Raw genomic sequence first — 26911 nt, forward strand, 5'->3', positions numbered from 1 at the left:
CACAGTCAGAACGAATACTTGCTAAGCCTACAGCTTTGCCTCCTTCCTCGGTTGTGTTGGTTTAACATCAAATTTAATGTTGACCTTTAAGTGGAAATTCAAGGTATCATTGTCTTCCCTGTTCTCAGTACTGATGGCAGAATTCACAGTTTTTATGCCCCAAACTGGAAGGTAGATAGAGAGTTGTGTTTCTCTCTCTTGGGTTGTAGAGAATGCAGTGTTGCTTCTTGATCACATTAAGGTTCTGGTATTTATGTGGACACCCAGAGACAAAAGAATGAATTTAGCTCAGGTAACCTGCCTAACTTCTGGGCTTCAGTTTCCTCACATGTAAAATGAGGAAGGTTGGACTAAATGATCTTGAAATGTGTCTTTGAGCACTCAAAGTCTAAAAATAATACAATGTTTTGCCATCTAGAAAATTATGACCGTCGCCCTTGATAGAGAGTCTTGCTGTATTGATATTAAAAGCTGGGTTCCTTCTGTTGATTCCACTGTTACCTCTCTTTTGTTCTTGGAAATCAAGTCACTGACCCACTTGGCATTTCAATTCATATCTATATGGTCTCTATGCTGTTAGAATATCGTGGAGCTCTGTAATGGAAATGCCTAAAATCTCATCATTTTAAAATGTGGCTTTATTTAAATATGGCTTAAAGAAAGTGAAACCTCTAACCAAAACAAACATAAAATTTGAGAGGCCATGAAGCCCAATTGGAGAACAGAAATATCCCACAAGGAGAATCCTCTGGAGTTTGGGATTTGCAGATATGCTTTATCATACACGTTAAGAATTATAGGTCGGGGATCGCTGCATGTTGCAGGGTGAGGGGCAGCCTGGGACTCGTGGTTACGCCCGAGTCTCAGCCCTTCTGCTCGCTAGTTCTGTGTCCTCAGCCGAGGTGCCCGTCCTCACTTTCCCCGTCTGCAAAACGAAGGCGATGATGTCTTGGTGGCGCGGACTCATGTGAGATAGCGCGTATGCGCAAGGGCTCATAGGTGCGGCTTTTGTTACGCTTCCCAGGTAAAAGCACAGAGACCCGAGAAAGCAGGCCCTGAAAGGAGAGTTTGGTTGCGGGTCGGGAGGCGGTGTCGCAGGTGAGGCTGGAGAAGGAGGCGGTGGCAGACCTTGAACTTTGCAGTGCCTCCTTGGCTGTGGTGAGGACATGGGTCTTGGTCCTGTGTGTGCTGGGACCCACGAGACGGTTTTCAGCAGGGTGCTCTCTCATACCACTCAGCTGCTGCGTGGAGAATGAGGCGGGGGCAGGGGTGCTAAAGGCAGAACGATGCTGGCAGATCGCAGCACCTGAGGGAAAGGAACGGCAGCCTGAACGGAAGGGTGATGATGGAGGTGGACAGTGGTGGATGGCCTTAAAGGAACAGACAGATTGTGCCGGAGAGGGAGTCCAGGGTAGCGTTCCGGGTTAGGTAACTAACTGCATGGATGTTGAGGGGAAACTCTGAAGAGGTGGGAGACAGACAGCCCAGACGTTCAGATGCACCAGGCTTCCCACCCAAGGGAGATCAAGGCGGTGGCAGGAAGCAACTCTGGGGCAGCTTGGCCCACAGGGCAAGACCCATACAGTTTGAGGTTCCCCCAGAGGTTGCTAAGGGCACATGGGAATGTGGACTGTAGCCACCATTTGGTACAAACATTAGGTGCTCAATATGCTTCTGAAGAAATAGCAATTTTATGAGGACCAAGGGCCAGAAGAATGCGGTCAGCATTCCAGATAAGGCACGATGGGATTTCACTGGGTCAGCTCCGTCTTGTCCTTCAGCCAACTCAGAGGCACCCATAATGTCTTGGGTCTTTGCCCTGAACCAGCCCAGGCTTGGGAGTCACCGTCAGGAATCAGGGTATATGACTCTGTTAGAGTGACCGGCAGAAGAATAGATGGGGAGGTGAATGTTACTCATGGAAGATCCTTTCCAGGTCATTCCTCAAACACAGCTCAGTATTTATGGGTGAAATGATAAAAATGTCGAGGATTGGCTTTCAAAGCAAAATAAAGGGATGGAAGGCAGCAACGGGGCTTTCGGTGAGCCACAAGTGGCTGAGTTACTGTTAAAGCGGGTCATGGGGACGTGGAGACTACTGCCCATCTCTGTACTGCCACTTTGTTGTAAGATGTCATGGTGAAAGGAAAAAACAAGATAAGCAGCTTGCGCATGCTTTCTCTGTGACGCCTGCCCAGTGTCCCCGGGAGCAGTCAGCGCTCCTTCCTCCAGGTTGTTGCTGTATTTTGAATATTGCTCTGGCAGGGAACTTACTGTAATGGGTTTGTTTATCCATGTCACCTGCTAGCTTGTATATTTTAGTGTGGTTCAATTTCCAGGTGCCAAACATAGTGCTGACCTACTGGTGCTCAGTGAATGTTGGGTGGGTGGAGGGATTTTACAAACTGTGAATACAAGGAACTTAATGTTTTCTGAATTGTTCAAACAAACAAAAAAATAGAAGTATAGGTCAAACCTCACGCAGGTTACTACCAGAAAATTCCATTTAGGACAGTCCTCTGCCTGGGCGACCTGATTTTCCAAATACCGTTTGACCCAAGTGAATGCCACTTAAAGATTGGGTCAATTGGTAGGATTATTATATTGGGATTTAAACTCTAGCTAGGAATAATTTAGGTTTCCCCCAAGATGGTATTACAGTAGGGACATAAGGTGGTTGTGAGAGATGGTTGATTTATGTTTCTGAGAGCCAGAAATAAATTTCACATGCCTTAGATTTCATCGAAGTCTGCTCTCTGTGCATAGAAGGTGCTGTGTCTGACGCTTGCGTTCCCCCTAAGGTCACATCCTTATAGCTATATCTTTAGGAGTATTTCACTTTCCAGGAGGTGTGTGTGTGGTTTTTTTCTTTAATTTTTAACAGAGAAAATGTTTACGTTTCAAAAAGAACCAAAAGCACTTGAAATTCTGATATTTTTGATGGCTCATCTTGAGTAGATGTGTTTGTCCCATAAACCTAAAAGAGAGCTATGGATCTGAAGTAGGTCACTACTGAGCAGCTGCCTGGACACTGAATGCCAGGTTGCTCTTTGAGGAGCCCCTTCCTATGTAAGCAACTTGTTCTCGTTTGAACCAAGGGTGTTGTCAGAGTCCGGATTCACTTGTATATTGTGTATAAGTCATGTAGTAACATTCTTATAAAGGTTAATGGGTGAGCTGAACCTAGATGCCCTCTGTTTTTAAATTTGATTTTTACATTTTAAATAATTAAAAATATAATTGAGTTACTTCTCAGTTACTCTAGGTGTTGGGGGGCTTCCACTGGGTTGCCTTGTGTGTGTGTGTGTGTGTGTGTGTGTGTGTGTGTGTGTGTGAGAGAGAGAGAGAGAGAGAATATTCAGGGATGGGAAGGGATGGGTGGGCTGGAGGAGGCACGCACTTGTTTGCATTGAAAACGTGATTCATCGTGAGGCAAGTCTTTAATCCTGCCACCTTCTTTATCAATGTGTATTAAATGCTTTCATATAAATCCAAACTGTGTGTTTTTTTCTTATGCTGTCTTTGACAACGTAGAGATTATTGTATAATCACGGGCCATCAGAAGAGAGTAAGCACACGGTGGTCTAAGTTAGTACACAAAAGCTGGCCATGTCCTTCATGGTTGATCACAATGTTCTGATCTTTACAATAGATTTTTTTTCTATGCCTTTTTCCTTTATTTTCTTTTTTGGTTTATTTTATTCATTTATTTATTTATTTGGCCGTGCCACAAGGCTTGCAGGATCTCAGTTCCCCGACCAGCGACTGAAACTGGGCCACGGCACTGAAAGCCCAGAATCCTAACCAGTAGGCCACCAGGGAACTCCCTATGCTTTTTTCTGTTTAGAGGAATTAAGTGGCTTTTTAAAGAAAATCATCTTTTTCTTGAGTTTTGTTAAACCATACTTTCCCTTTCCAAACAACAAAAGGAAAACTGAACTAATGTAGATAACATATCCAGAATAGCAAATAAGAAGCTTCTGAATGATTGGTGTGGAATTGTCCCCAAAGGGAACTTAAAACATTTAAAGTTTCCACTCTTAAAATTTTTCCAAGTTTTCAACTTCTAAAAGCATTTCAAGTTGATATATAGCTAAGTTGACAGGCAGTGATTGAACGATTGGGTTCTTGTGTAAAAGTTGATGATAGAAGTAAAGCTTGATGTTTATAAGAGATTAAATGTGTCTGACAACATTAATTTTTTAAAATCAGGAGACTAAGTCTGTTTGCCTAAGTTGTCACTGCTAGCAGCCCATCAGAGCCTCTGCTCTTACAGGTAAAACAGACATCTCAGGTGCCACGAGGAGAGATTTGCAAACAGCACCACTCAAAAGACGGATGACTGACCCCCAAAATGAGATTCTGTATTTGCCAATATTGAAGAAAGAAACGGTGATATATCTAAAGAAAATAACAGAGAGGCACAAAAGGTGGAAGAAATCAGTTGGCATAAGTCGGCAGCAGTTTGTGAAAAAGCTGTGGAATTTTAGAAAATTAAAGACAGTATAGCCACACAGCTGAACTCTCCAGGTCAAAATGGGGGAGAGGCCTGCCATGTCCTGCACAGTCAGACCATGTATCCAGTAAGACTGACCTGCATTTTGGAGAAAAGCAGGACATCAGTAATCGCGGTGGTGAAAACTCAAAGCCATTTCACCAAAGAAAGGAAGAACTAGAAATACATAGAGAGTGGATTTTTGTTATTCACAGTAATTATGTCTCATAAAGTCACCAGCTGAACTAGCAGATACCCAATCGCTGCTCCTAGAGGAAATACAGGCTTAGGTTCCCTTGAGCCTCTGGTCACGTCTTCTTCACCGGATCAATACATAACCTTGTATTATGTGTGTTTCTGTTTAAAAACACCTTATTTAATATGTATCGTCGATTCATTAACATGGAACTCACAGCCGACAGCAGTGTATCTCCTAATGGAACAAAGCTGATCTCATCACACGCTTTTTCTCCAGAGGGTGCATCCCAGCCTTCTTGCCCTCAGGAACACTTAAGCACTATGCCTGTGGGCCATTTTCAGCAGCAAAAGTACACCAAAGAAGCACAAAAATGTGATGAACGTGGCATGAAAAGGACATCTTTTTACAGCATCAGAGCTGAAACCAGCAAAAGTTGTTGTTCTACCTCAGCTGAGAACAACTTAGATTTCTCGTTGGTCTGCACATGTGCATGTCCGTAAGTGACCACAAAAACACCACATTTATTGCTTTTATAAATTTTAGCAATTAGGTGAATTTGGAAAAACATGGAATCCACAAATAATGAGGAGCAACTGTGTAATATTTCCCAAACAGGGCCAGATCGGGAGTGTCCCCATTTTGCAGATTAGAAAATTAAGTGATTTGAAACTATGGGAAGAAACCAGGATTGCAATCAAGTCTGTGGTAATGTTGCTTGAGCAGAGACTTCTCTATTGGTATTTTTTTAAGTCAACTTTATTAAGGGCTAAATTTCACACAGCAAAAGGCACACATCTTAAGTGTACAGTTTGGTAAATTTTGATGAATTTATACATCCACATGACCACCACCACAAGCAAGATCGAGAACATTCCCACCACCCCAAAAAGTTGCCTCTGCCGCTTCCCAGTCAGGCCACATGCCCTGGTCCCATCCGTCACTGATCTGTTTACAATCTGCTTAGATCTGTCTTTCCTAGAGTTTCATATAAATGGAATCATACAGAATGTACTCTTATACTTCACGCTGCATATTTTGAAATAAATCCATGTTATTGCCTGTGTCCATAGTTCATTTTTTATTGTTGAGTATTTCAACTGTATGGATATGTCACTGTTTATTCACCTGTAGATGGACATTTGGGTTGGCTTGTTTCCAGTTTGGGGCTGTTACGAATAAAGCCATTAGCAATATTCAGGTGTAAGTCATTCTATGGATATGTTTTTGTTTCTCTTAGGTAAATATCTAGGAGTGGGATTCCTGGTAAGTATGTTTAGCTTTATAAGAAACTGCTGGGGCTTCCCTGGTGGCGCAGTGGTTGAGAGTCCGCCTGCCGATGCAGGGGACGCAGGTTCGTGCCCCGGTCCGGGAAGATCCCACATGCCGCGGAGCGGCTGGGCCCGTGAGCCATGGCCGCTGAGCCTGCGCGTCCGGAGCCTGTGCTCCGCAACGGGAGAGGCCACAACAGTGAGAGGCCCGTGCACCGCAAAACAAACAAACAAACAAACAAAAAAAACTGCTGAACTGTTTTCCGAAGTGGCCTTTTACATGCCCACTGATGATGCACCAGAGTTCCATTTGCTCCACACCCTCAACAGTACTCGGTGTTGTCAGTCTTCTCAGTTTTAGCCATTCCTGATGGGTGTGTGGTGGTATCTCATTGTGGTTTTAATTTGCATTTCCCTCATGACATCTTTTCCTGCAATTGGCCGTTTGTATATCTCTTTTGGTGACATATCTGTTTACTTATTTACTGGGTTGAGTTGTAAGAATTCTTTCTATGTTCTGGATACAAGTGCTTTTTGTGGATATATGTATGGTGAATATTTTCTCCCAATTTGTGGCTTGCCTTTTCATTTTTTTAAGTGTCTTTCAAAGAGCATTTTTGTCATTTTGGTGGAGCCCATTTTATCACTTTATGGTTCATGTGTTTTGTATTCTAGCTAAGAAATCTTTACCTGCCTTAAGATCACAAAGATTTTCTTCTAGAATTTTTTAATATGGTTTTAGCTTTTACTATTAGGTCTATGATCCATTTCAGGTTAATTTCTGTATAAGCTGTGAGGTAAGGGTTGTGGGTCCTTGTTTTCCAAATGGACATTTACTTGTTACGGCACCACTCAGTGAAAAGATTATAATTTCCTCATTGGATTATTTTCACTCCTTTGTCAAAAATCAGTTGACCATACATTTTGGGGGTCTACTTCTGGACTTAGTGCTGTTAAATTAATCTGGACGTCATTCCTTATGCCGGTACCATTGTCTTAATTACCGAAGCTATATAATAAGTCTTGGAATCAGGTAGTGTTAGTTCTCCGGCTTTGTTCTTTTTAAAATTTGTTTTGGCAATTCTAGGTCCTTTGCGTTTCAGTGTAAATTTCTGAATCAGCTTATCAATTTCTACCCCAGAAACCCTGCTGAAATTTTTATTAGGATTGTGTTTCGTCTTTAATATTAAGATTTTGTATCTGTGAATATACCTCTCCATTTATTTGGGTCTTCTTTAATTTTCTCAGCAATGTTTAGTGGTTTCAGTGTACAGATTGTATATATATTTTGTCTTTATTTTTAAATAGTTTTGATGGTGTCATAAACGGTATTTTTTTACAGTTTAATTTCCAATTATTATTCTGCATACATGCTAGTATACAGAAATACAATGCATATTTGTCTATTGGCCTTGTGTTCTGGGACCATGCCAAACTTACCTACTAGTATAGCAGCTTTTTTATACATTCCTTAGGATTTTCATATGGGATCTTGTTGCCTGAGAAGTTTTAACATTTCATTTCCTGTATGACTTTTTTTTCTTGTTCCCAGTCTGAGGAGGAAAGCATTTTCCTTCACCATTAAGTGTCAAGGAAGTATTTTGAGTAAGGTTGGATGAGATCTCTAAATAATGGTGTGGTTTTTCTGTTTGTCTTCTCTTATATTCCCTGGAGTGATGTTATCAATTGACCATTAGTGGGCTCAACCTTGAGAGGAGGAAGTGGATTCAAGTCCTGAGCTAAGTACATTTTCAGGTGGTGATGCTGACTTTATTACATAATTATTAATCTTGCCCAAACAAAAGTAGTGTCCAGTTGTGTGTCATTCGTGCACTTTGAGTTAAAGGTTCAAGAAAAGCTGTCTTCAGTGACTTACTAAAGGAACGTACTATTCTCTCTTTTTCAGCAGTGATTTCAAGGGACCAATCTAACGGTATATTTGGGTTTTTTATTATCTAAATCCGCTTACAAAATAGAAAATATCTTGCACCTTGTTATTACAATTCTGTGCTGGGTACATGATAAACAAACCAAACATGAGCTAATAAAATCATACTCGAAGGCTCCCGGACCTCACTGCCTCATATTAATGACGTTGTCATTTTATTTAGAAAGTTTTTAATTTGGGAGCCTACACACTAAATGGTTCAGGCTCACTAGTGTGTTATTTGAAACTCATTATTACGGGTCTAAATTAATGAGAAATTATCTAGAAAAATATTTTTCACTTTTCGCTTTATGTATTAAATCAGTGTTCTTTTCAGTCATGTCTCCTCAAATATCGCCGTTCCCATAGGAAGCTTTTTCTTTAAAAGGCTTTATGAAAACTGCTTAGCTATAAATTACTATACAGATTTTCAGTGGTAGAAAATTAGTTTAATATGTAAAGTAGGCATCACTGGTCAAAAATGAATTTTAAAGTTTAAAAATAAAAGTGGAAAAGAAGTATAGCTGGATACTTAGATGTGCACAGGTCACTTGAAGGATGCTCAGGACTTGGGGATGATGGTTTTCTTTGGGAGACAGGGAAAGGATATTGAATTCTTTTTTTTCCTGTGAAAAATTTAAATCATGTGTATACATTGCCTATGCACAATATTTTTAATTAAAAAAATCAAAATAACGTGGAAAGTGGACAAAACTTTTTTTACAGTGGTAGTACGCTGTAAGATCACAGAGTATACCAGTTAAAATTGTGAACTAGAATATCCAGACTTAACCAATTTGCTTTTGGACAAATCCCTTAAGAACTTTTAAATTATGAAAAACTTGCCAAAGAATTAGAATGTAATGATTGAAAAGGAATTAGAAATGAATTTTCCCAACTAAATATTTTTAAAAAGCATATGACACTTTTTTAAAAAAAATTTAAAATCATTTTGGGTCTTAGGAAAATTACCACCTCCTTCCAGAAATCTAAGTAAACAAAGGCACATGATAATAAGTTACAAAATCTCCCCCGGAGCACACACACTCTCAAAAAAATAAAAGAAGAAGGAGAAGATGAAGAAGAAAATAAAATGACAACATACAGAATTAGTGGAAAAAAATAATGAGTTTTCACCAATTCATCGTTTGACAAAATTTGTTTTCAACCACTTACCTGGAACCCCTAAAGGACTTGGGGATGGTAAGGAAAGAACAGAGAAGAGTTAGAAGAATGTCCCAAAGGCCACCCTTTTGACAAAGCCTATCTCTGAAAATATAGATCCTCCGTTACTAATTCCTATGAAATTCAGCTACCCCGATTCCGGTCATGTTTCCTTTGGCATCCTTCTTCCTACCCAGGAAATGGCTGCAATTGGTTCTGAGAGAAGGAATTCTAAAACCCTGAGGGATAATGGGGCCCTTGTTAAGGATGGGGTAGAACAAGGTAATAGAATTCTTCCTTCTGCCAGAATTCTTTATCTAGAGCTGACATGCCAAGCCTGGCTCTTGAACAAACAAGGAAAGGCTGCTTTTCTTTTTTTTTTTTTGCGGTACGTGGGCCTCTCAGTGCTGTGGCCTCTCCCGTTGCGGAGCACAGGCTCCGGACGCGCAGGCTCAGCGGCCATGGCTCACGGGCCCAGCTGCTCCGCGGCATGCGGGATCCTCCCAGACCGGGGCACGAACCTGCATCCCCTGCATTGGCAGGCGGACTCTCAACCACTGCACCACCAGGGAAGCCCGCTGCTTTTCTTTTAAACCGGCCACTCACCGAGACCATTCTTGGTATTTGACATCTATATGGGCCCAGCGTTCCCTCCTGTGTAAGCAGCAGGCTTTTTGAGCTAGGTGGCTGCAGAGTATGGCCTTGAGTCAGACTCCATGGGCTGCCGTGCACCTGGTTCCTGGCCCTCCGGTCAGAAGGCGTTGGGTGTGTGATTGTCACCATATGAGCCAGACTGTGGCTCCTTTGTTTCCTGGCTGAGGTGAGAGAGCAGTGCTTTGCCTTTTCTCTGTTGTACATCTGGGTGTGTGAAAACACACGCACACCCTCGTCAGTTGGGGTTACCAACCTAAAAGGTCAGGGGCTGGATCTTCTGGCTTGGCATCTGGCTCCTGGTCAACCAAGAGGGCATTTCATGCGGGTAGAGCACAGGCCCACTTGGATTGCTGGCCCAGCCGCTGGCAGCCCTGACTCAGGACCTGAGCTAGCAGTCAGCAGAACTTGCACCTGCCCCATGACAACCCTGTCTCTCGCTTCCCTGAGTAACCGAGCTGAGCAGAGGCACTGTGGTTCCTACATGCCTGTAGCAAGAATTTCTCATCTGTGTGTGTGGCCGGGTACCATGAGGGGCCCCGCCCCCGAGAGCACAGACCCTGGACCAGGGGGTCTGTCTGGCCCGTTTGCTAAGGCTCCCTGTCCTGCTCTTTTCAAGGGTGCAGTAGGAGGCGGGTGGGATGCGTGTGTGAGGCTCCTGCCCTGTAGTTCAGAGAGGACCATCTCTGACCTATGTTCCCCTCAAGCTGACTGATTTCTCCAGTGTAGACCAGAGATCGCAGAGATGGAGGACAAATAGCAGAGCTCCCTTTTGGTCTGTTCAGCTTTACGCTCCGAAACTTGGGAATACTCATTCCTCCCAAATAATTTCAGTCTCATCAGGTAATAAGAAAAAACAGTAATGAAATATTGAGGCACCTGCAGAGTTTTTATTTCATGCCAGTTTCTTCCACTGCTATCACCTTCTAAGTTGAAGCTCCTGGTACTTGTAGTGGGAGCCGTGGGGGGCAGCGGGCTTCCTGAAGAGCCCGTCTGTTGAAGACAGGCCCAAAGGCGGGGGGTGGCCAGTGGGAAAACGTAGATCGCGTAGGTGGGGTGTTCGCTGACAACCTGGTTTCAGATAAAGTGCTGGCTCTACATGAGGCGGCTTGGAGTGTGCATAATTGCTTGATCACTGAATGTTTTTAAAGATTGTATCCCAGGCTTTTAAAAAGTTGCTTTGCCCTCATTGCACAGTGTCCAGATCCAGTTAATTGTCCCACCTCTGGTGGGGGGTTTTACTACAGTTGAGCAGCTTTTCCTCGAAACAAAGTTGCCCTTTACTGTTCTGGAAACCCAGCCTCCAAAGCAGGCTGGAGCAGCCAGCCTGGGACCCAAGTCAAGGCGGTGGAGGCACAAGGCCCAGGAGCGGGGCGGGGAGGTGGCCAGGAGTGGGTGCTCATTCTTCACCCACAGTCCGCTTTGTCTTCGAGACCTGACCCCACAGGGGTGCCCACTTAGGCTGTTCCTGAGTTTTCTGCATTCTTAGTGTGGAATTCCTGAAGGCAGTTGGGAGCAAGGCTGGAAGCAGCCTCGTGCAGAGTCTGGGGCAGGAAGGCAGAGCCCTTGGGACAGAAGAAAGGGCACTGCTATGGGCGGAATTGTTTCCCCAGAAAGATATGCGGAAGTCTAACCCCTGAGACCTGTGAGTGTTGACCTTATTTAGAAATAGGGTCTTTGCAGATATAATCAAGTTAGTGAGGCTGGTAGGGTGGGCCCTTAACTCAATGACTGTTGTCCTTATAAGAAGAGACACAGAAACACAGAGGGGAGAGTGTGTGGAGACATGGGGAGAAAAGGCCGAGTGACAGTGACGACAGAGACTGGAGTGACGCTGCCACAAGCCAGGGAACAACTGAGCCCCCGGAAGCTGGAAGAGGCAAGGGAGGACCCTCACGCGGAGCCTTAGGAGGGCGTGTGGCCCTGCCCACACCTTGACTTCAGCCTTCTAACCTCCAGAGCTGCGAGAGAATAGATGTTCATTGTTCTAAGCCGCCCAGTTCTGGCACTTGGCTGTGCAGCTCTAGCAAATTAATACTATGAGGAAAAAGGAGGTGATACTAAAACTAAACCGTACCTGCTGTCTAGTTTTGGTTACTGCCGGCCTTGCTCTTACCCTGGCCTCTGAGTGATGCCATTAAGAAACCACCGTTGAACCTTAAGACTTTTTTCAAAGACATGAGAAGCACCTGGGCTTTGGAGAATGGTTTTTCCCAAACAGTTGCATTAGCAGGTCCCTTCCAGTCACGTGACTGCTGAGACAGGCTGCGGAAATAGTGAGCAGTGCTCCTGGGTCCAAGCTTCCCGACACCCAAGTCGGGAGAGGCCCAGTGTCACCTGGGAGGGACAAGCTGGTGCGGCTCAGCGTGAGATTCAAGAGGATGGTACAGAGTGTTGACTCAGCGTTTTTATTCATAAACTATAAGCAGACACGTGGTCTTTTCTCTCTACTGTGATTCTTTCATTGTTCTATGGGCCAGGAGTCTCACTGTGGGAACCATGGTGAAGCAGTGGGAAACCACCATAGGGGTGATGCCCCACAGGCCTTGGCTCACCTCAGAAATTCACCTGCCCAGAAGCGCAAGCCAGGGCGTTTCCATCCACGAGAACAGAAGGCCCCAGGCTGAGGCCCTGGGAAGGGGCCTGTTTGTATGCAAAAGAGGTGCCTGAATGCCGAGGGTGGGCGGGTTTGTCAAGTGCCGGCTTCTGGGTGCATCGGGCTGAGGTCAGATATGGTGGCGGTTGTAGAGATAGGGTGGGTACAGGCCGTCACTGTGCCACTGGCGCCACTGCTCGATGGCCTCCCGGCTTCTCTCTTCCTGTTCTGGGGACGAGAGATGAAGTCGTCGTGTGAGGATGGAGGGCTCTGATCTGGGGGCAGCCACCGAGTCCGCCCAAAGCCCCCCCCACCCCAGCCTGTGACACGTGACATGAACCACTGTGCCTGCGTCCATGGATGACAGACAGAATCCCAGCTGGAAGGGCCTGAGAGGATGCCGAATCTGAAGGCCTCGTTTTAATGCAGATCGGGCCCAGATAGGTGAGCGTCACAGAGCTGATTGCCAAGAGAGCGGAGACCGGGGCCCTGCCTTCAGTTCAGTGTTCCTTCCCTGTACAGCCAGCGAAGGGCGAAGAGCCGCATGCAGAAACTGGCCCAAAGACACACCAACTAAGACAGAATCCAAAATCACAGCAGCAGAAAAACAGACTGCAAACCATACTGTTGAAAAACTCATGGAAATGATTGTCAATTCCGAGTGATGGGATTATGAGTAAGGTGTTCCTTCTTACTGTTTCTTAGCTTTAAAAATAAAGTTATGTTTTTAAAGCTAACTGGGGAAAGGGGTGGGTGAAGCAAGTGCAGGAAGATCTTGATAATCCCTGATTCTGGGTGATGGTTACATGAGAGTTTGTTATACTATATATTTTTCCATGTGTTTGAAATGTTTCATAGTAAAGGCTAAAAAGAGCAGAAGGGAGTTTTTAATGAGTAAGAAAGTCCTGATTTTTCTGTCTTTGATAAGACATGTTTCTGAATAACGCCTTTGTGAAGCTATAGAATTAGGCTCCTGATGCCAGTTCAAGACTGCCTGTCACTCACTGTTAGGTACACTCACTGTCTCGTTAAAGCGCGAGCAGATATCCCAAGGCTATCGGTGTTTAAAAAGCACCCTCAGAAAGTTAAACAGAATTACCACTAACCCAACCGTTCTTAAAACAAGAATAGATGAATCGATAAAATGTGAGATGATAGATAGACAGACAGACAGGAATATATAGATATGTCTGTATGTATTATTCAGCCATAAAAAGGAATGAAATTCTGATATGTGCTATAACACGAATGAGCCTTGAAACATGCCAAGTGAAATACACCAGGCACAAAAGGACAAATATTATGTGATTTCTCTTCTGTGAAATATGTAGTATAGGCAAATTCGTACGGACAGAGAATATATTAGAGGTTTCCAGGGCTGTGGGGAGAGGGGAGTTAATGCATCATGGATACAAAGTTAGTTTGAGGTGATTAAAGGGGTTTGGAAAGAAATAGTGGTGATGGTTGTGGATGTACTAAATGCCACTGAATTGTACACTTAAAAGTAGGTAAGGTGGCAAAGTTTGTGTTCTAGGTATTTTACCACAATTTTTTTTTTGAGTATTTGGAGAAAACGTTGAGAGGATAGAAAGTTAATAGAAGGTAATAGCAAGGATTCAAAACTCAAAATGTCTTCCTTGCCTATTTTCTCAAATGTGGGCTTCACCAAAAAGCCTGTGACCCTGCCTTGGTGCTAGTGACACGCATCCTCTGTGGCATTGGGCAAACAGGACAGCCTGGTGGCTTCAGGATGTGGAGGAAGTGGGTGTCCCCGTGGTCCTTAGCACCTGTGAGAGCCAGGTGCCCACAACAGGAAGGGCCCTTGTGACCGCGGGGTGTGCGGGAGCCATGTCTGCTGGGTATGTTTCCTTCTATGTGAGCTTGGGGTCGGCGCTACCCTGGGTGCTGAGAATCCTCTTAGGGACTTGGTTCCTCAGAGGAAACCTGGAGCTCAGAGTCAGCCCAGGCTGTTAGCCTTGGGCCATTCAGACCTTTCTCAGGCCACGTAGAGCAGCTACCCTTGGCCAATCTTGAGAGCATGATTCTGACATAAAAACTGATATTTTCTTCCCAGATCATGCTGAACTCTTCTTAGACCATTTCATTGAGACAAAGGGAAGGTCTCGCTGGTAAAGACCCAAGGCCTGGACACTGTAGCCTTCGTGTAGGGACCACTTGTGGCCAGGCGTCGTGCAGCCAGCCTGGGATAGCCTGACCCAGGCTTCCGGCTTTGAAGGTGGAAGCAGACCTGGGCTGCTACCACGTAGGCCTTAGAAGTGGGAGTTCAACACTGTTTATCCTGAGCTTTTAGAGGCAGAACTCAGCTATTTTTGCCTTGAAGTTGGTGGTTTCGAGTAGAGTTACAAGCTGGAGCCGTGACAGAGCCGAGTGAGACTCTAACCATGCCCCTCCCACTTCCCCAGACAAGGGCCAGTATCCTGGGTGGGTTGGTAGAGGGGCCTTTGACTAAGGTGGGGTTTTCAGGCCCTCAGCAAGGTCACCGGTGTCCAGGAAGCTCCCTTCAGACCACCTGCCTAAAATTCCTCCACTGGAAACCCAAGTCCTTCCCGTCACCCGTGGTATCTCTCAGCATTCGCTTTTATGCAGCAAGTACCTCGGGGAGAGAGCGTCATCCGCTGCTCTCCAGTATTCTGAGAATAGGTGACGTTGTCAATCAAGAGAGCTAACCGAACCCGGGGTCCTGACCGACGGGGAACGTGGGCGCCTCAGAGAAGGGCTCTGAGCGCTGCTCACGGTGGAGGTTTCCGGCAACCTGGCCTCTGTGCATGGTCTGTTCCGGGGCAGAGGCAAGGGAAGGGGGGAAGCTGAAGTGAGTTTCACCTTTGTCAGCGTTTACCCTCCGCCAGGCTGGGCCTCCTGCACCTCTTTGCCTCTCCTTCTTTCATCAAGCTCGTGAGGGGGGGCGACCTCCGCTGAGCTGCTCTGCGTTGCCCCCTCCCTCCCTCCATCCTCATGGGCCAGTCCTTGGATTGAAGAACCTCTCCAAGACCTCTATGCATTTGGTCTTCCGTCGGTACAAAAACATGGGCTTTGCTGGCAAACTCGCCTTCATTTAAATCCTTCACTACCTATGTCACCTTGGTTATTCATGTATCCTTTCTAAGCTTGAGTTTTTAAAACTGTAAAGTGGCAATTGTAAGACCTGAGATGCTGGTCGTAAGCATTACGTGGTTCAGTACAGTGTCTGGCAGGGCAAGTGCTCAACCAGTGACGACGGCTGCTGTCACTACAGTCCCCGAAGGCCTGTGCCCTGCCCTGCAGCCTCTTCCTCTATGGGCAAGGCCTGAGGCCCCTGACCTTAGTCTCCTCTGGCTTTGGTGGAGGACCTGGCATCCCTCAGGTGCCTAACCCCTCATCCTAATCTATCGTGGGAGGGAAAACAGGAAATGGTTTTCATCCAGATGCTAGGGATTTGGACCTGAAACATTTAAAAATGCACAAAATAAAATGCTGCTATTAATACTGTGAGTTAGGGGCTTCCCTGGTGGCACAGTGGTTGAGAGTCCGCCTGCCGATACAGGGGACGCGTGTTCGTGCCCCGGTCTGGGAAGATCCCACGTGCCGCGGAGCGGCTGGGCCCATGAGCCATGGCCGCTGAGCCTGCACCTCCGGAGACTGTGCTCCGCAACGGGAGAGGCCACAACAGTGAGAGGCCCGCGTACCGCAAAAAAAAAAAAAAAAAAAAAAAAGCATAGCACGGAAACTTACTCTTGGAGGATAGGGTCTTGTTGACAACAAATGCAAGGAAGTCTTTAAAAACTAACGTCGGGCATCCCTGGTGGCGCAGTGGTTGAGAGTCCACCTGGCGATGCAGGGGACGCGGGTTCGTGCCCCGGTCCGAGAAGATCCCACATGCTGCGGAGCGGCTGGGCCCGTGAGCCATGGCCGCTGAGCCTGTGCATCCAGAGCCTGTGCTCCGCAACAGGAGAGGCCACAACAGTGAGAGGCCCGCGTACCGCAAAAAAAAAATACTGTGAGTTAAAAAAAAAAAAACACTGAAGGAATTTTAGAGGCCACATCCTCATTTTTTAAATGCTTCTCCCCAAGCTGTCCACCAAGGTAAACAAATCTTTAACAGGAGTATTTGCCTCTGAATTAGTACAGTCTGAGCTTTCCCCAGGATGTTTGATTTGCTGGGATCCTGCCCAACACCTGTCTGCAGGGCTCAGCCAGGTGCCACCCGCAAGGCCATGGGCATGGCCTGCAGCCCCCTGATACCTGGTGATGGTGTCCTTTCCACTAAGAGGTGCCCTAAGGGCATATTACCTCCCAAATCCACCAGAGCAGGCAAGCGAGGGGTTGACAACTTGGGAACTGAAATTGCAGACTTTCTCTAACAAAGGTCACCTTAACTGGGGTCTTATGTCCAAGCTCACCTGCGTCCAGGAACTTACTTGGAAGCATTTAAATCTTGAAGTTTTGGAAGAGACCGAAAAAGGAATAAAAACACACATTGGCCTGCCTGGTCTGATCCCTATTACCCTGTTCTATGGATTTTTTGCTATAGGTGACCCTTGAGGGCACTTAATAGATACCAAGTCGAATCCCATCCCCCATGGGAGGCTGGGATTCAAAGGCAGAGCCTCCCTCCCCCTCCACCCTCCCCCACACCCAGAGGCCTGGTTGAAACCAGCATTCCTGGAGGAGGCTGGAGCCCTGTCTCCCAAGGCCAGAGGGTGGGGATGAGGTGTGCTGACTGTCTGGTGAGAGACACAGAGGCAAAGGTCAAGGCTTTGCAAACAAGACGCTCGGGGCCCCCTGGGTGAGGGAACACGCAAACCCCATAAAAACTTGCTCTGGGTGAGGGGAGCCGCCCCGTGGGCTGTAGATGTTGACGCTGGAGGTGGGGAGGGTACAGAGCTCCCGTGACCAGAGCCATCTGAGTTCACTTGTCCTGGTTTGCTTCCACTGGTCACCCGATGCTGATGATAATAACTAGGTAAATGAAGGCCTAGGTTTTCCAGGATGGGCAGTTCCTAGAGCCATGACATTGATGGAAATCCAAGGCCCTTGAAAGTGAGTTGGAAATCCTCCCAACTCAGCTCTAACGGGAACTAAGCCAGGAGTGCAGCTGCTAAGACAGAACACACACAAGTAGGAGGAGAAAATACGATCAACCAAAAACTCCCCCAGCCCCACAGTCTCCAAGCCAGTGGTGTTCTGTCCTCTTCCATTTCTTCTCAAGTTCTGTAGCCACTGTTGTGACTTTCTCCCTGTTTTCCGAGACTCCCATAGATATGAATTGAAAGTAGACCTCCTCTTACCTCCCTCCTCTAGTTAAAATTTAGGGATAAGTACAGGCAAATCACATGGTTCTCCTGCAGAGGTCCACTTCCCCAACGTCACTCGCTGACGAGCTCTTACCATCGTTTTGCTCCTCCACGAAGTTCTCAAACTCGTTCCTTTGTTCCTCGTAATGTTCTTTCCGTAGCTCATCCGCCTGCAGCTTCTGCCTGTTCTCCGCTGGGGGAGGGGAAGAGGTGAGAGTTGCCCCCAAGAATAGGGGCAGCCGCACACATTTAGGGGGACACTAATCATTCTGCCTGAGAAACTTAATCAGGTGCAAAAGGGGCTGTTTGTGAGGGGCTAAGAGTGGGGCTTCACTGAAATGGTTCACTCCTGACACAGACTTTAAAACCTGAGGGACCTGGGGGAGTGTCCCATCCAACTGCCTTGTTTTGTGAGTGAGAGGACAGACCCCCAAAAGGTGAAGCCATCTAGCTCCAGGTGCAAAATGAATGGTGTATCCAAGCATGCTGGTCCTCTTAGAAGCTAGGAATTTGATGAGAGAAATGAATTCTGTGAGGGAATAATCCAACTTAATTTCACATTAATTAACCTGCAAGTCCATTCAGCATCTTTGCGCTCCTGTCATGGCCAGAATATATACTAAGCACTGGGATTAAAAAGTCAAGTAAGAAAGATTCTGTCCCTCTGCCTAAGGGGCCTGTGATCCACTTAAGGAGAAAGATATGAAAATAAAGTACACCCAGCATTATGGCTGCTGTGATAGAAATTGCCACGGGGTATAAGGATGTGGTCCAGGGAATCTAAGGTGATCCTGATATTCATGCCCTTAGATGACTCTCTCCCCTTGTGTGGACTGGCCTAGTGGCTCACTTCTAATGGGCAAAATATGACAGAAGTGACAGGATATGACTTCTGAGATTAGGTTACAAACAAGACTGGCTTCCATCTTGGGTTCGTGGGTCTGTCTATCTATCTGTCTATCTCTCACTTTTGCTCTTCCTCGGAGGGAAGCCAGCTGCCATGTTGTAAGCTGTCCTGTGGAGAGGCCCACTCATGGCAGGAACTGGTGTCCTTGACCAGTAGTCTGCAGGACTTGAGGTTTGCCAACAGCCATGTGCGTGAGCTTGAAAGCGAATCTTCTCTCAATCAGGCCTTGAAATGAATGCAGCCCCAGCCAAAACCTTGACTACAGCTCATAGGGACCCTGAGCCTGAGGCCACCAACTAAGCTGGACCTAGACCCCAGAAACTGGGACAATAAATGTTTGTTGTTTTAAGCTGCTCAATTTGGGGCTCATTTGTTACACAGCAGTAGATAACTAGTACAGGATATGGGGTGATCAGGTAAACTCCCTGATGATGAAAAGACCAACCTCAGGTGTCCCTTAGTTTGTGAGGCAATGCGTTCCAGTAAAGCTGGCTGTAAACTTTTTTACGAGGAGTCCCAGTTTCACATTATAAAGCTGAAGGTACGCCTCTGGTTGGAGAAATACCCCCAGTGATAACTGAAAACTGCCACTGAGAACACGTAAACACTCCTTGGCTGTTGAACATGAAGCTTACCAGAGGGAACCTTACCTGAGCTGCCAGGTCACAGCTCACCAGCAGGTGCAGCTGTCCCTCATCTGCTCTAATGTAGCCCCCTCAAAAAACCTCTCTAGATTTTAGATTTTCCAGCGTAAAATAAGTTTCTAGGTTCATCCATTTCTGCCCTCACACCTTTACATCTTTAGTCTGGCAGAAGCTTAGAGATAGGAATTGCCTGTTTTCTGGTTCCAGATTCAAGTTTATCAAAGTGTTGCCTGCCTTTACTGAACCTCAGACATAACTGGGCATTGTTCTACCCATCACCGGAGTTGACCAGGTAACAATAGATTAACTCAGGTGCATCCTAGGTGTTCACCGGGCTGTCCTGGGTTCCCACGACTGAAACCCCGAGCTTCCAACCTGGGTGACAGACCTCTGGCTTAATCATGCATCTCATGGTTCTGAATCCACTTAGAGAATGGAAACTATTTGCCTCTTAAATTCCTGCACGTTCCCCGCTGGGAGTCTGCCAAAAGTTTGCTTCTCTCATTTCCGTCAAGAACTGCCCAAACTCCATCAGTCTTTTCAGTGTTTCTTGACATTTGCTAACCTTTAAATCCCAAATTGTGCGAGGCCTGGAGATTTTCCCAGTGTGGTTGTACTTCTCCACTTAAAAAAAAGAAAGGGAATTTCATCTCCAAGCATTTTCATCTCACTTCTTGCCCATCATTTGAAAACAGTCCTGTTATTTTCACTGAGCAAGTTACCTTGCTGAGTGTGCTGAGAGGCACAAAGAGTTTATTCAGACAGACACATAAGTAACGAATCTAGCCTTGGACTCAGAGTCTGTCAGAGCTGAGTCCTTGGAAGAATCTAGTTCAAGGACAGAGAACTCAAATCCCTTCAAGGGTCGGCAGGTCATGGAAATGAGGGTCTCTGCCAAGCAGGGGATACCAGGGCGTACTTCAGGCTGAGAAGCAGACATACTTCTGAGCTCAAAAGCCTCCCGAATGCATTGGAAGTGAAGACTTTTAAAAACACTGCCGGCAGATGTAGAGAATGGACTTGAGGACACGGGGAGGGGGAATGGGAAGGTGGGACGAAGTGAGAGAGTGGCATGGACATATATACACTACCAAATGTAAAATAGATAGCTAGTGGGAAGCAGCCGCATAGCACAGGGAGATCATTTCGGTGCTTTGTGACCACCTAGAGGGATGGGGTAGGGAGGGTGCGAGGGAGACACAAGAGGGAGGAGATGTGGGGATATATGTATCTGTAGCTGCTTCACTTTGTTATACAGCAGAAACTAACACACCATGGTAAAGCAATTATACTCCAATAAAGATGTTTAAAAAAAGTAACTAGAAAAAAAAAAAAACACTGCTGGCTGAACAGCACTCTTTCAGGGGCTTGTAAATAAGGAAACGGGCCCAGGGAGAAGAAGTGGTCAAGGCCACTTAGCAGCAAAGCTGTCACCAAGCCCACATTTCCAGTTCCCGGTCCCATGTGCCCTCGTCCCTGCTTACAGTGCCTGTAGGGTGCACCGTGAATACCCGGAAAGCACACACTGAGCTATTGTGTCCCCTCTCCACTGAACATAGATTTTCCCCTTAACATTTTTTTTTAACATCTTTATTGGAGTATAATTGCTTTACAATGGTATGTTAGTTTCAGCTTCACAACAAAATGAATCAGTTATATATATACATATGTTCCCATATCTCTTTTTTTTTTGGCCTTGCTACACGGCATGCAGGGTCTTAGTCCCCCGACCAGGGACGGAACCCGTGCCCCCTGCAGTGGAAGCAGGGAGTCCTAACCGCTGGACCGCCAGGGAAGTGCCGCCCGTCCCCGACCTTAACATTTTTAACTTTCAGAAACTGAGATGCAATTCAACACTTAAGTGCATTCAGTGTGGCCCTATCCTCTTTGTTTCTTACCCCTGCAGCATAGCCAATCAAAGAGTGACCTACAATCGAGGGAATGTGATGTAACTTCTAATTCAGAGCTGCAGTCACTGAGACCCGAGGGCCTAGGTTGAGCCCTTGGTCCCTGGCCCAGCTGACTGTGGGAGAGAGAAGGAACACGAGGCAAGAGCAGAAGGCAGGCCACCGGCATCCTTACCATTGACCTCTTCTCGGGATTTGGAGGACCGCTTGCCTCGCTTCTTGAGGAAATTCAAGGCATCTGATTCCTGCATGAAGATCTTCCCTTCCACGCCTGAAACCCGAGAGAAGCCGGTCACAACCGGCACATGCTCACCAGGGCTACCTCGGGAGCCCCCTGGGTGGCCCCGGCACTCACCTTCCTGCACCTCATGTCCTGCCAACCGCCTGGAGCCCACCGCCACAGCAGTCCCCTCCCGCAGGGCTGTGGGACGAGAGCACAGCGTGAGGGCTGCCGCACCCCGACAGGAGCCCTCACCCTGAGCCAGGCCGGGACAGTCCTTCCCAGGGCTGTGACTTGCCCTGGAGACTGGATGCCTCAGATACCAGCCACACAGCCAACTTCCCCAAGAAACCACCAGGCGTGCTGGTTTCTCTGTACTGTGTTGTATTATACACACAGACACACACAAACACACACACCCAGGTACAGCCTTCTTAACAGAAGGTACACCCTCTACCTGGCCACCTGAGCAGCCTCACCTAACACCAAGGCCATCCTGGGGCCTCGCATACTCACTGGACAGGAGCACAACGGCCGAGAGACAGCAGATCAGGAACAACTGTCTCCAGGCCATCTTTGCAAAGGCCGAGGCTCTGTCTGGGAACTGCAGACACAGGGTTCTACAGATCCTGAGGCTGCCAGGTCCTCACTACTGTGTCAGGCAGATCAGGAAGGAGAGAGAGAGGCAGGAGGCTGGGATGCCACTGAGGGGGGTGGGGGGTGGGGAGTGGGAGGGGTCCCGGCCACGACTTCCATTGGCCGCGCCTGCCAGAGTACCGGAGATGTTTTTGGCACCTTGCAAACCACACAGAAGCAGAGTCTGTCATCGGAGCCTCAGCCAGGACAGTTCTGAAGTGGCCTTTCCAAGATCCGCACCCAAGGAGTTGCCTCAGAGTCAGGATTCCAAAGACCAAGGGCAAATTTCACAGAGCCCCTGGCATCTGCTTCAGGGGAGGTGGGGACTCTAGTCCTGGAAGCTGAAGCATGCGGGGGGCTCAATGGGGGACTTTGACTCGGCTGTCAGGCCAGGAGGGACCGTAAGGCTGGAAGAGCCCCCCTTAGTGTGACTCTGGCATGGACACGTGGGCCAGTCTGACAGTAGCCCCCGACTTGACATGTCCCCAGCTGATGCTCACTGTCAAGCAAAGCAAAGACCCCTTGGCCTGGGGCCCTCGAGCCCTTTCAAGACATCGAGAAAGAGAGGCAGTGGGCCTTCCACGGGAGAGAGGCGGAGCAGTGTGTAGAGCCCCTCCTCTGGGCACGCTTCTCACGGCACACCCCGTGTAGGGGAGGAAATGCATTCCCAGAAATGGGAATGCTGATGGAATCCGAGCCCTACGGGGCCATCAGAGCCCAGTCCCTTAGGAGCTTTGTTCTTGACACCGTCATGTAGTTTGAACCGTCCAAAGAGTTGCCTTTGGGCATTGTTTAGAATCGTCCTAATAGTGACCATCCCGAGACCCACCCACATGAAGCTCCCCTTTCATCAGACACGTAGTAACATCCCACATGTACTTGGACCATTGGCAGGAAAAGAATGTTAATAGCGGAAAAATAAGCAAGGCACAGCCAACAAAATAAATGGGTTGTTTTCCAGTGGAGGGAAGTGCGACTGACACCTCTGCCAGCTCTCGGTGGCTGTGAGCACACAGAGGGCTCCCCTTCAACACTGGCTGACCTCACCTAACCAGATGCGGGTGGGTTCTGCATGATCAACCCAGGAGGGGCAATACCCATGAGGACACATCAGCAAGGATTCATCTGTCAGATTGACTAGCTGTCACTTGAAAGAGGGAAGGGCCAGGAGACAGAGCGATGTTGATGGGACTTGTGGGTGAGAAAGTGGGTGTGTGAAATACCTGTGACATCCTTGATACACTAATTCTTCTTGCTGCCTTTTTTAGTTCCATTCATTTCAACCATGAATATTTATCGAACACCTACTCTAAGCCAGGCACCTGTGCTAGTCACACGCTCACCAGCTTTTAGTAAATCTGCCCAACGTTTCTGAAGTACCTTCCACCTCAGGTCGGACACTGTGCATCCACTGTCCTCGCAGAAAGGCTTAGGGAAGAATCTCAAGCCCTAGGAAGTTCTCTCAGACCCAGCCCGGAAGAAAGGGGCAGGAGATCCAGAATTCACTGAATGGAGGATGGAGGCTTGCAATGGGATGTAAGCTTTGTTCTGGAAAAACAAGCTTACATTTCTTAGATACCAAGGCTGGTGGCCTGAGGTTTCTATCAGCTACACTGATGTGCTCCAAGGAGTGGTCTGGCCACGGCTGGTCTCAAAGTATGATCTCTCAGTTCTTCCAGAGCTTTCTCTCCCTCTAGACCCTGTGGTGTCTACACTTCCCACCCTCTTTCATTCTGCACCTTCAGCTCGCCCACCTCTGGGGCTGCTCACTGCACCTGGCTGTGCTGCAGAGGTGGCCTCCTCGTGACATCATACCCCAGAGTATAACAAGCCACCCACCGCAAGGCAAAAGCATGATTCTAATACAACTATAATTTTATGAATATACTAAGACCCATTGAATTGTACACTTTACGTGGGTGAATTGCATGGTATGTGATCAGCATCTCAAAAAAGCTATTACAAAAACACGTGTATAGGGTACTTCCCTGGTGGTGCAGTGGTTGAGACTCCACGCTCCCAATGCAGGGGGCCCGGGTTTGATCCCTGGTCAGGGAACTAGATCCTACACGCATGCCACTACTAAGGAGCCCGCCTGCCGTAACTAAGACCCAGTGCAACCGAATAAATATTAAACAACAAAAACGTGTATATACACATATATTACACAATATGGAAACAGCTTCAGGATACTCATCTGTAGGGGTCATGGGTGTTGGGGGAAGGTCAGGAAGACTTTAAAGAAGCACTGATGGCTGAGATGAAGCCTGAAAGATGAGGGTTTCCAGAGCCCAGTTAGACGGAAGGCATTGTCAAAGGGCCCAGGGTAATGAAGCCCTTTTGAGAAATTGCAGGCAATGAGCAATAGCAGAGCACGGGAGCACACGGAGGGGCTGGAGGTAGCCAGGGCCTAGGTCACGGTGTAAGGGGTCTGGCCTCCATCCTTGTGAGACTAGTATGGCAGCTGTAAGCACATATCCCAGGGCCAGTCCCCCAGTTCAGCCCCAGCTCTGGACTGAACCAGCTGCATGGCCTTGGGCAAGTCATTTTACCTCTCTGTGCCCAATTCCCTCCTCTGTCACACAGGTTGATATGAGGATTGGAGACAATGCATCCACGGTTCTTACAGCAGTGCCTGGCATGCACAGACCACTGTATACGTGTTTGCTCTCATGACACAATAATGGACCATTGAATGATTTTGAGCGGGGAAGTGACATGAGGGATTTTTTTAGGAACACCACACCCGTGATGTGGAGGGTGAGAGGGATTAGACTAAAGTGGAGACAATGAGAGAAGGCTGTTGCATTCGTCCAGGTGAAGCTCAGGAATGGAGAGGACAGATATGTAAAAAGATTGAGGAAATAGAATCGGTGAGACTTGATGACTTATTAGCTCAAGGGAGTGACGGATTGGGAGGTGTGCATTTCAGGTGGCTCCTGAGTTTTTAGTTTGGGTAACTGGGTGGATGGATGGTAAGATCATTCTGTGAGGTGGAGAAAACAGAGGAAGTTCAAGGGATGTGTCATTGGACAAATCAAGTCCAGTGATCTGTGGATTCAAACCAGGTCTTCTGATGTCAAATCCAGTGTTCTTCCCATCTTCCCACAACCGTAATTTTGTGAATATACTATCCCATCCCCATGGTCAATTTTAGAACACTTTCATCACCCCCAAAAAGAAATTCCATACGCATTAGCAGTCACTCCTCATTTTCCCCAGCCCTCAAAGCCCTGGGCCACCACTACCCTGCTTTCTGTCTCTGTGGATTTGCCTCTTCTGAATATTTCACCTAAATGGAATCATACCCTGTGCGGCTTTTGTGACTGACTTCTTTCACTTCAAATACAGTGTTCAAGGGTCATCCATGTTGTAGCATGCATGCAGACTTCATTCCTTCTTATTGCTAAATAATGCCGTGTTGTACAGATATACCATATTTTATTTATCCATCCATTGGTTGATGGACATTTGGGTTGTTTCTACCTTTTGGCTATTATAAATAATGGTGCTATGAACATTCTTGTGCATGTTTTTGTGTGGGCATAGGTTTTCATTTCTGTTGGGTGGATACCTAGATGTAGAATTGTTGGAACATATGGTAACTCCATGTTTAACTTCTGAGGAACTCTCACATTATAACTAAGATGTTCATTTACTTGTCTGTCTCCTTCAATGCTGTGAGGTCTCTTTGAGGAGGAGTTTCCACCTTGTTCATACCTGAGATGGTCTCTGGCACCGAACTGACGCATAAATGTTTCAATAAACATTAATCAAGGAAAATACTCTGGGGTGAGGGCATTAAAGGGAAACATTTATGAGCTCACTTCAATGGGCTATTCATAAGAAGGTACCTCCCCAGGGACCTGAAATTTCCAAGTTTATGTATCACTGGGTTCAGGGTCCTTCTCAAGCAGCAGACATGAATTCTGTGGTTCATTTGTGGGTTGTCTTAGAGGGCAACCAAGATGGCCTTCATGTTCCCCTCAGTTTGACTGAACTTTAGACAGGTTTCTTTCTGACTGTAAGCCCCTGACCTCCCTTTTGTAAGAACATTTAATCTAGAAAATGTGCGCTTGTAAATTCTTACCCTGCACCTTTGAAATGTATGCAAATCTTCTAACCTCTTGCCAGACATTCAAGCCAGGAAGTGTCTTTCTCAAGGACCTGGGAATCATGTTTTTGAAATGAAAACACCAAAGGAGATAGCACTTCTATCTCACACCAGAGGAGATAGCATTTTTGCCCTCTGTGGGAGGGTAGGCACCTGACTTTGATGGGCACTTTATTCCAATTGTGACGGCCAATTAGCAAACACAGGTGGCCTGTGATTCCCCCTACCCTAGCTCTTAAAACCTCTCCACGTCTAGCATACCATCCAGCAATTCCACTCCTGGTTATTTATCCAAAGAAAACAAAAACACTAATTCAAAAAGATACATGCACCCCAGTGTTCATAGCAGCATGATTTACAATAGCCAGGATATGGAAACAACCTAAATGCCCATCAACAGATGATGGGTAAACAAGATGGGGTATATGTACACAATGGGGTATTACTTAGCCATAAAAAAGAACGAAATGTTGCCATTGGTAGCAACATAGGTGGACCTGGAGGGTATTCTGCTTAGTGAAGTAAGTCAGGCAGAGAAAGACAAATACTGTATGTTTTCACTAATATGTAGAATCTGAAAAGTAAAACAAATGAACAAATATAACAAAACAGAAACAGACTTACAGATACGGAGAACAAACTAGTGGTTTCCAGAGGGGAGGGTATAGGGGGAGGAACAAGATAGGGGAAGGAAATTAAGAGGCACAAACTACTAGGTATAAGGCTGTAATGTACAGTGCAGGGAATATAGTCGATATTTTATAATAACTTTGTATGGAGTATATTCTATAAAAGTATCAAATTACTATGTGGTACACCTGAAACTAATATAATATTCTAAGTCAACTATACTTCAGTTGGAAAAAAAAATCTCCAGCCCTTTGTTTCAGTA

At 46.6% G+C, this 26911-nt stretch overlaps 1 protein-coding gene across 1 annotated transcript; it reads right to left on the reverse strand.

Moving 5' to 3' along the window:
* Window positions 1-12176: 12176 nt before the first annotated feature.
* Window positions 12177-21895, reverse strand: UCMA (upper zone of growth plate and cartilage matrix associated). The gene is made up of 5 exons (XM_082845920.1): window positions 21786-21895; window positions 21405-21470; window positions 21225-21320; window positions 17686-17784; window positions 12177-12528 (listed from the first exon to the last, which is right to left on the reverse strand). The coding sequence occupies exons 1-5, from the start codon at window positions 21841-21843 to the stop codon at window positions 12431-12433; spliced, it is 417 nt and encodes a 138-aa protein (XP_082702046.1). The 5' UTR covers window positions 21844-21895; the 3' UTR covers window positions 12177-12430.
* Between the last annotated feature and the right edge of the window lie 5016 nt (window positions 21896-26911).

The sequence above is a fragment of the Leucopleurus acutus genome (assembly GCF_964270905.1).
Source record: "Leucopleurus acutus genome assembly, chromosome: 1".
Lineage (NCBI taxonomy): Eukaryota > Metazoa > Chordata > Mammalia > Artiodactyla > Delphinidae > Leucopleurus > Leucopleurus acutus.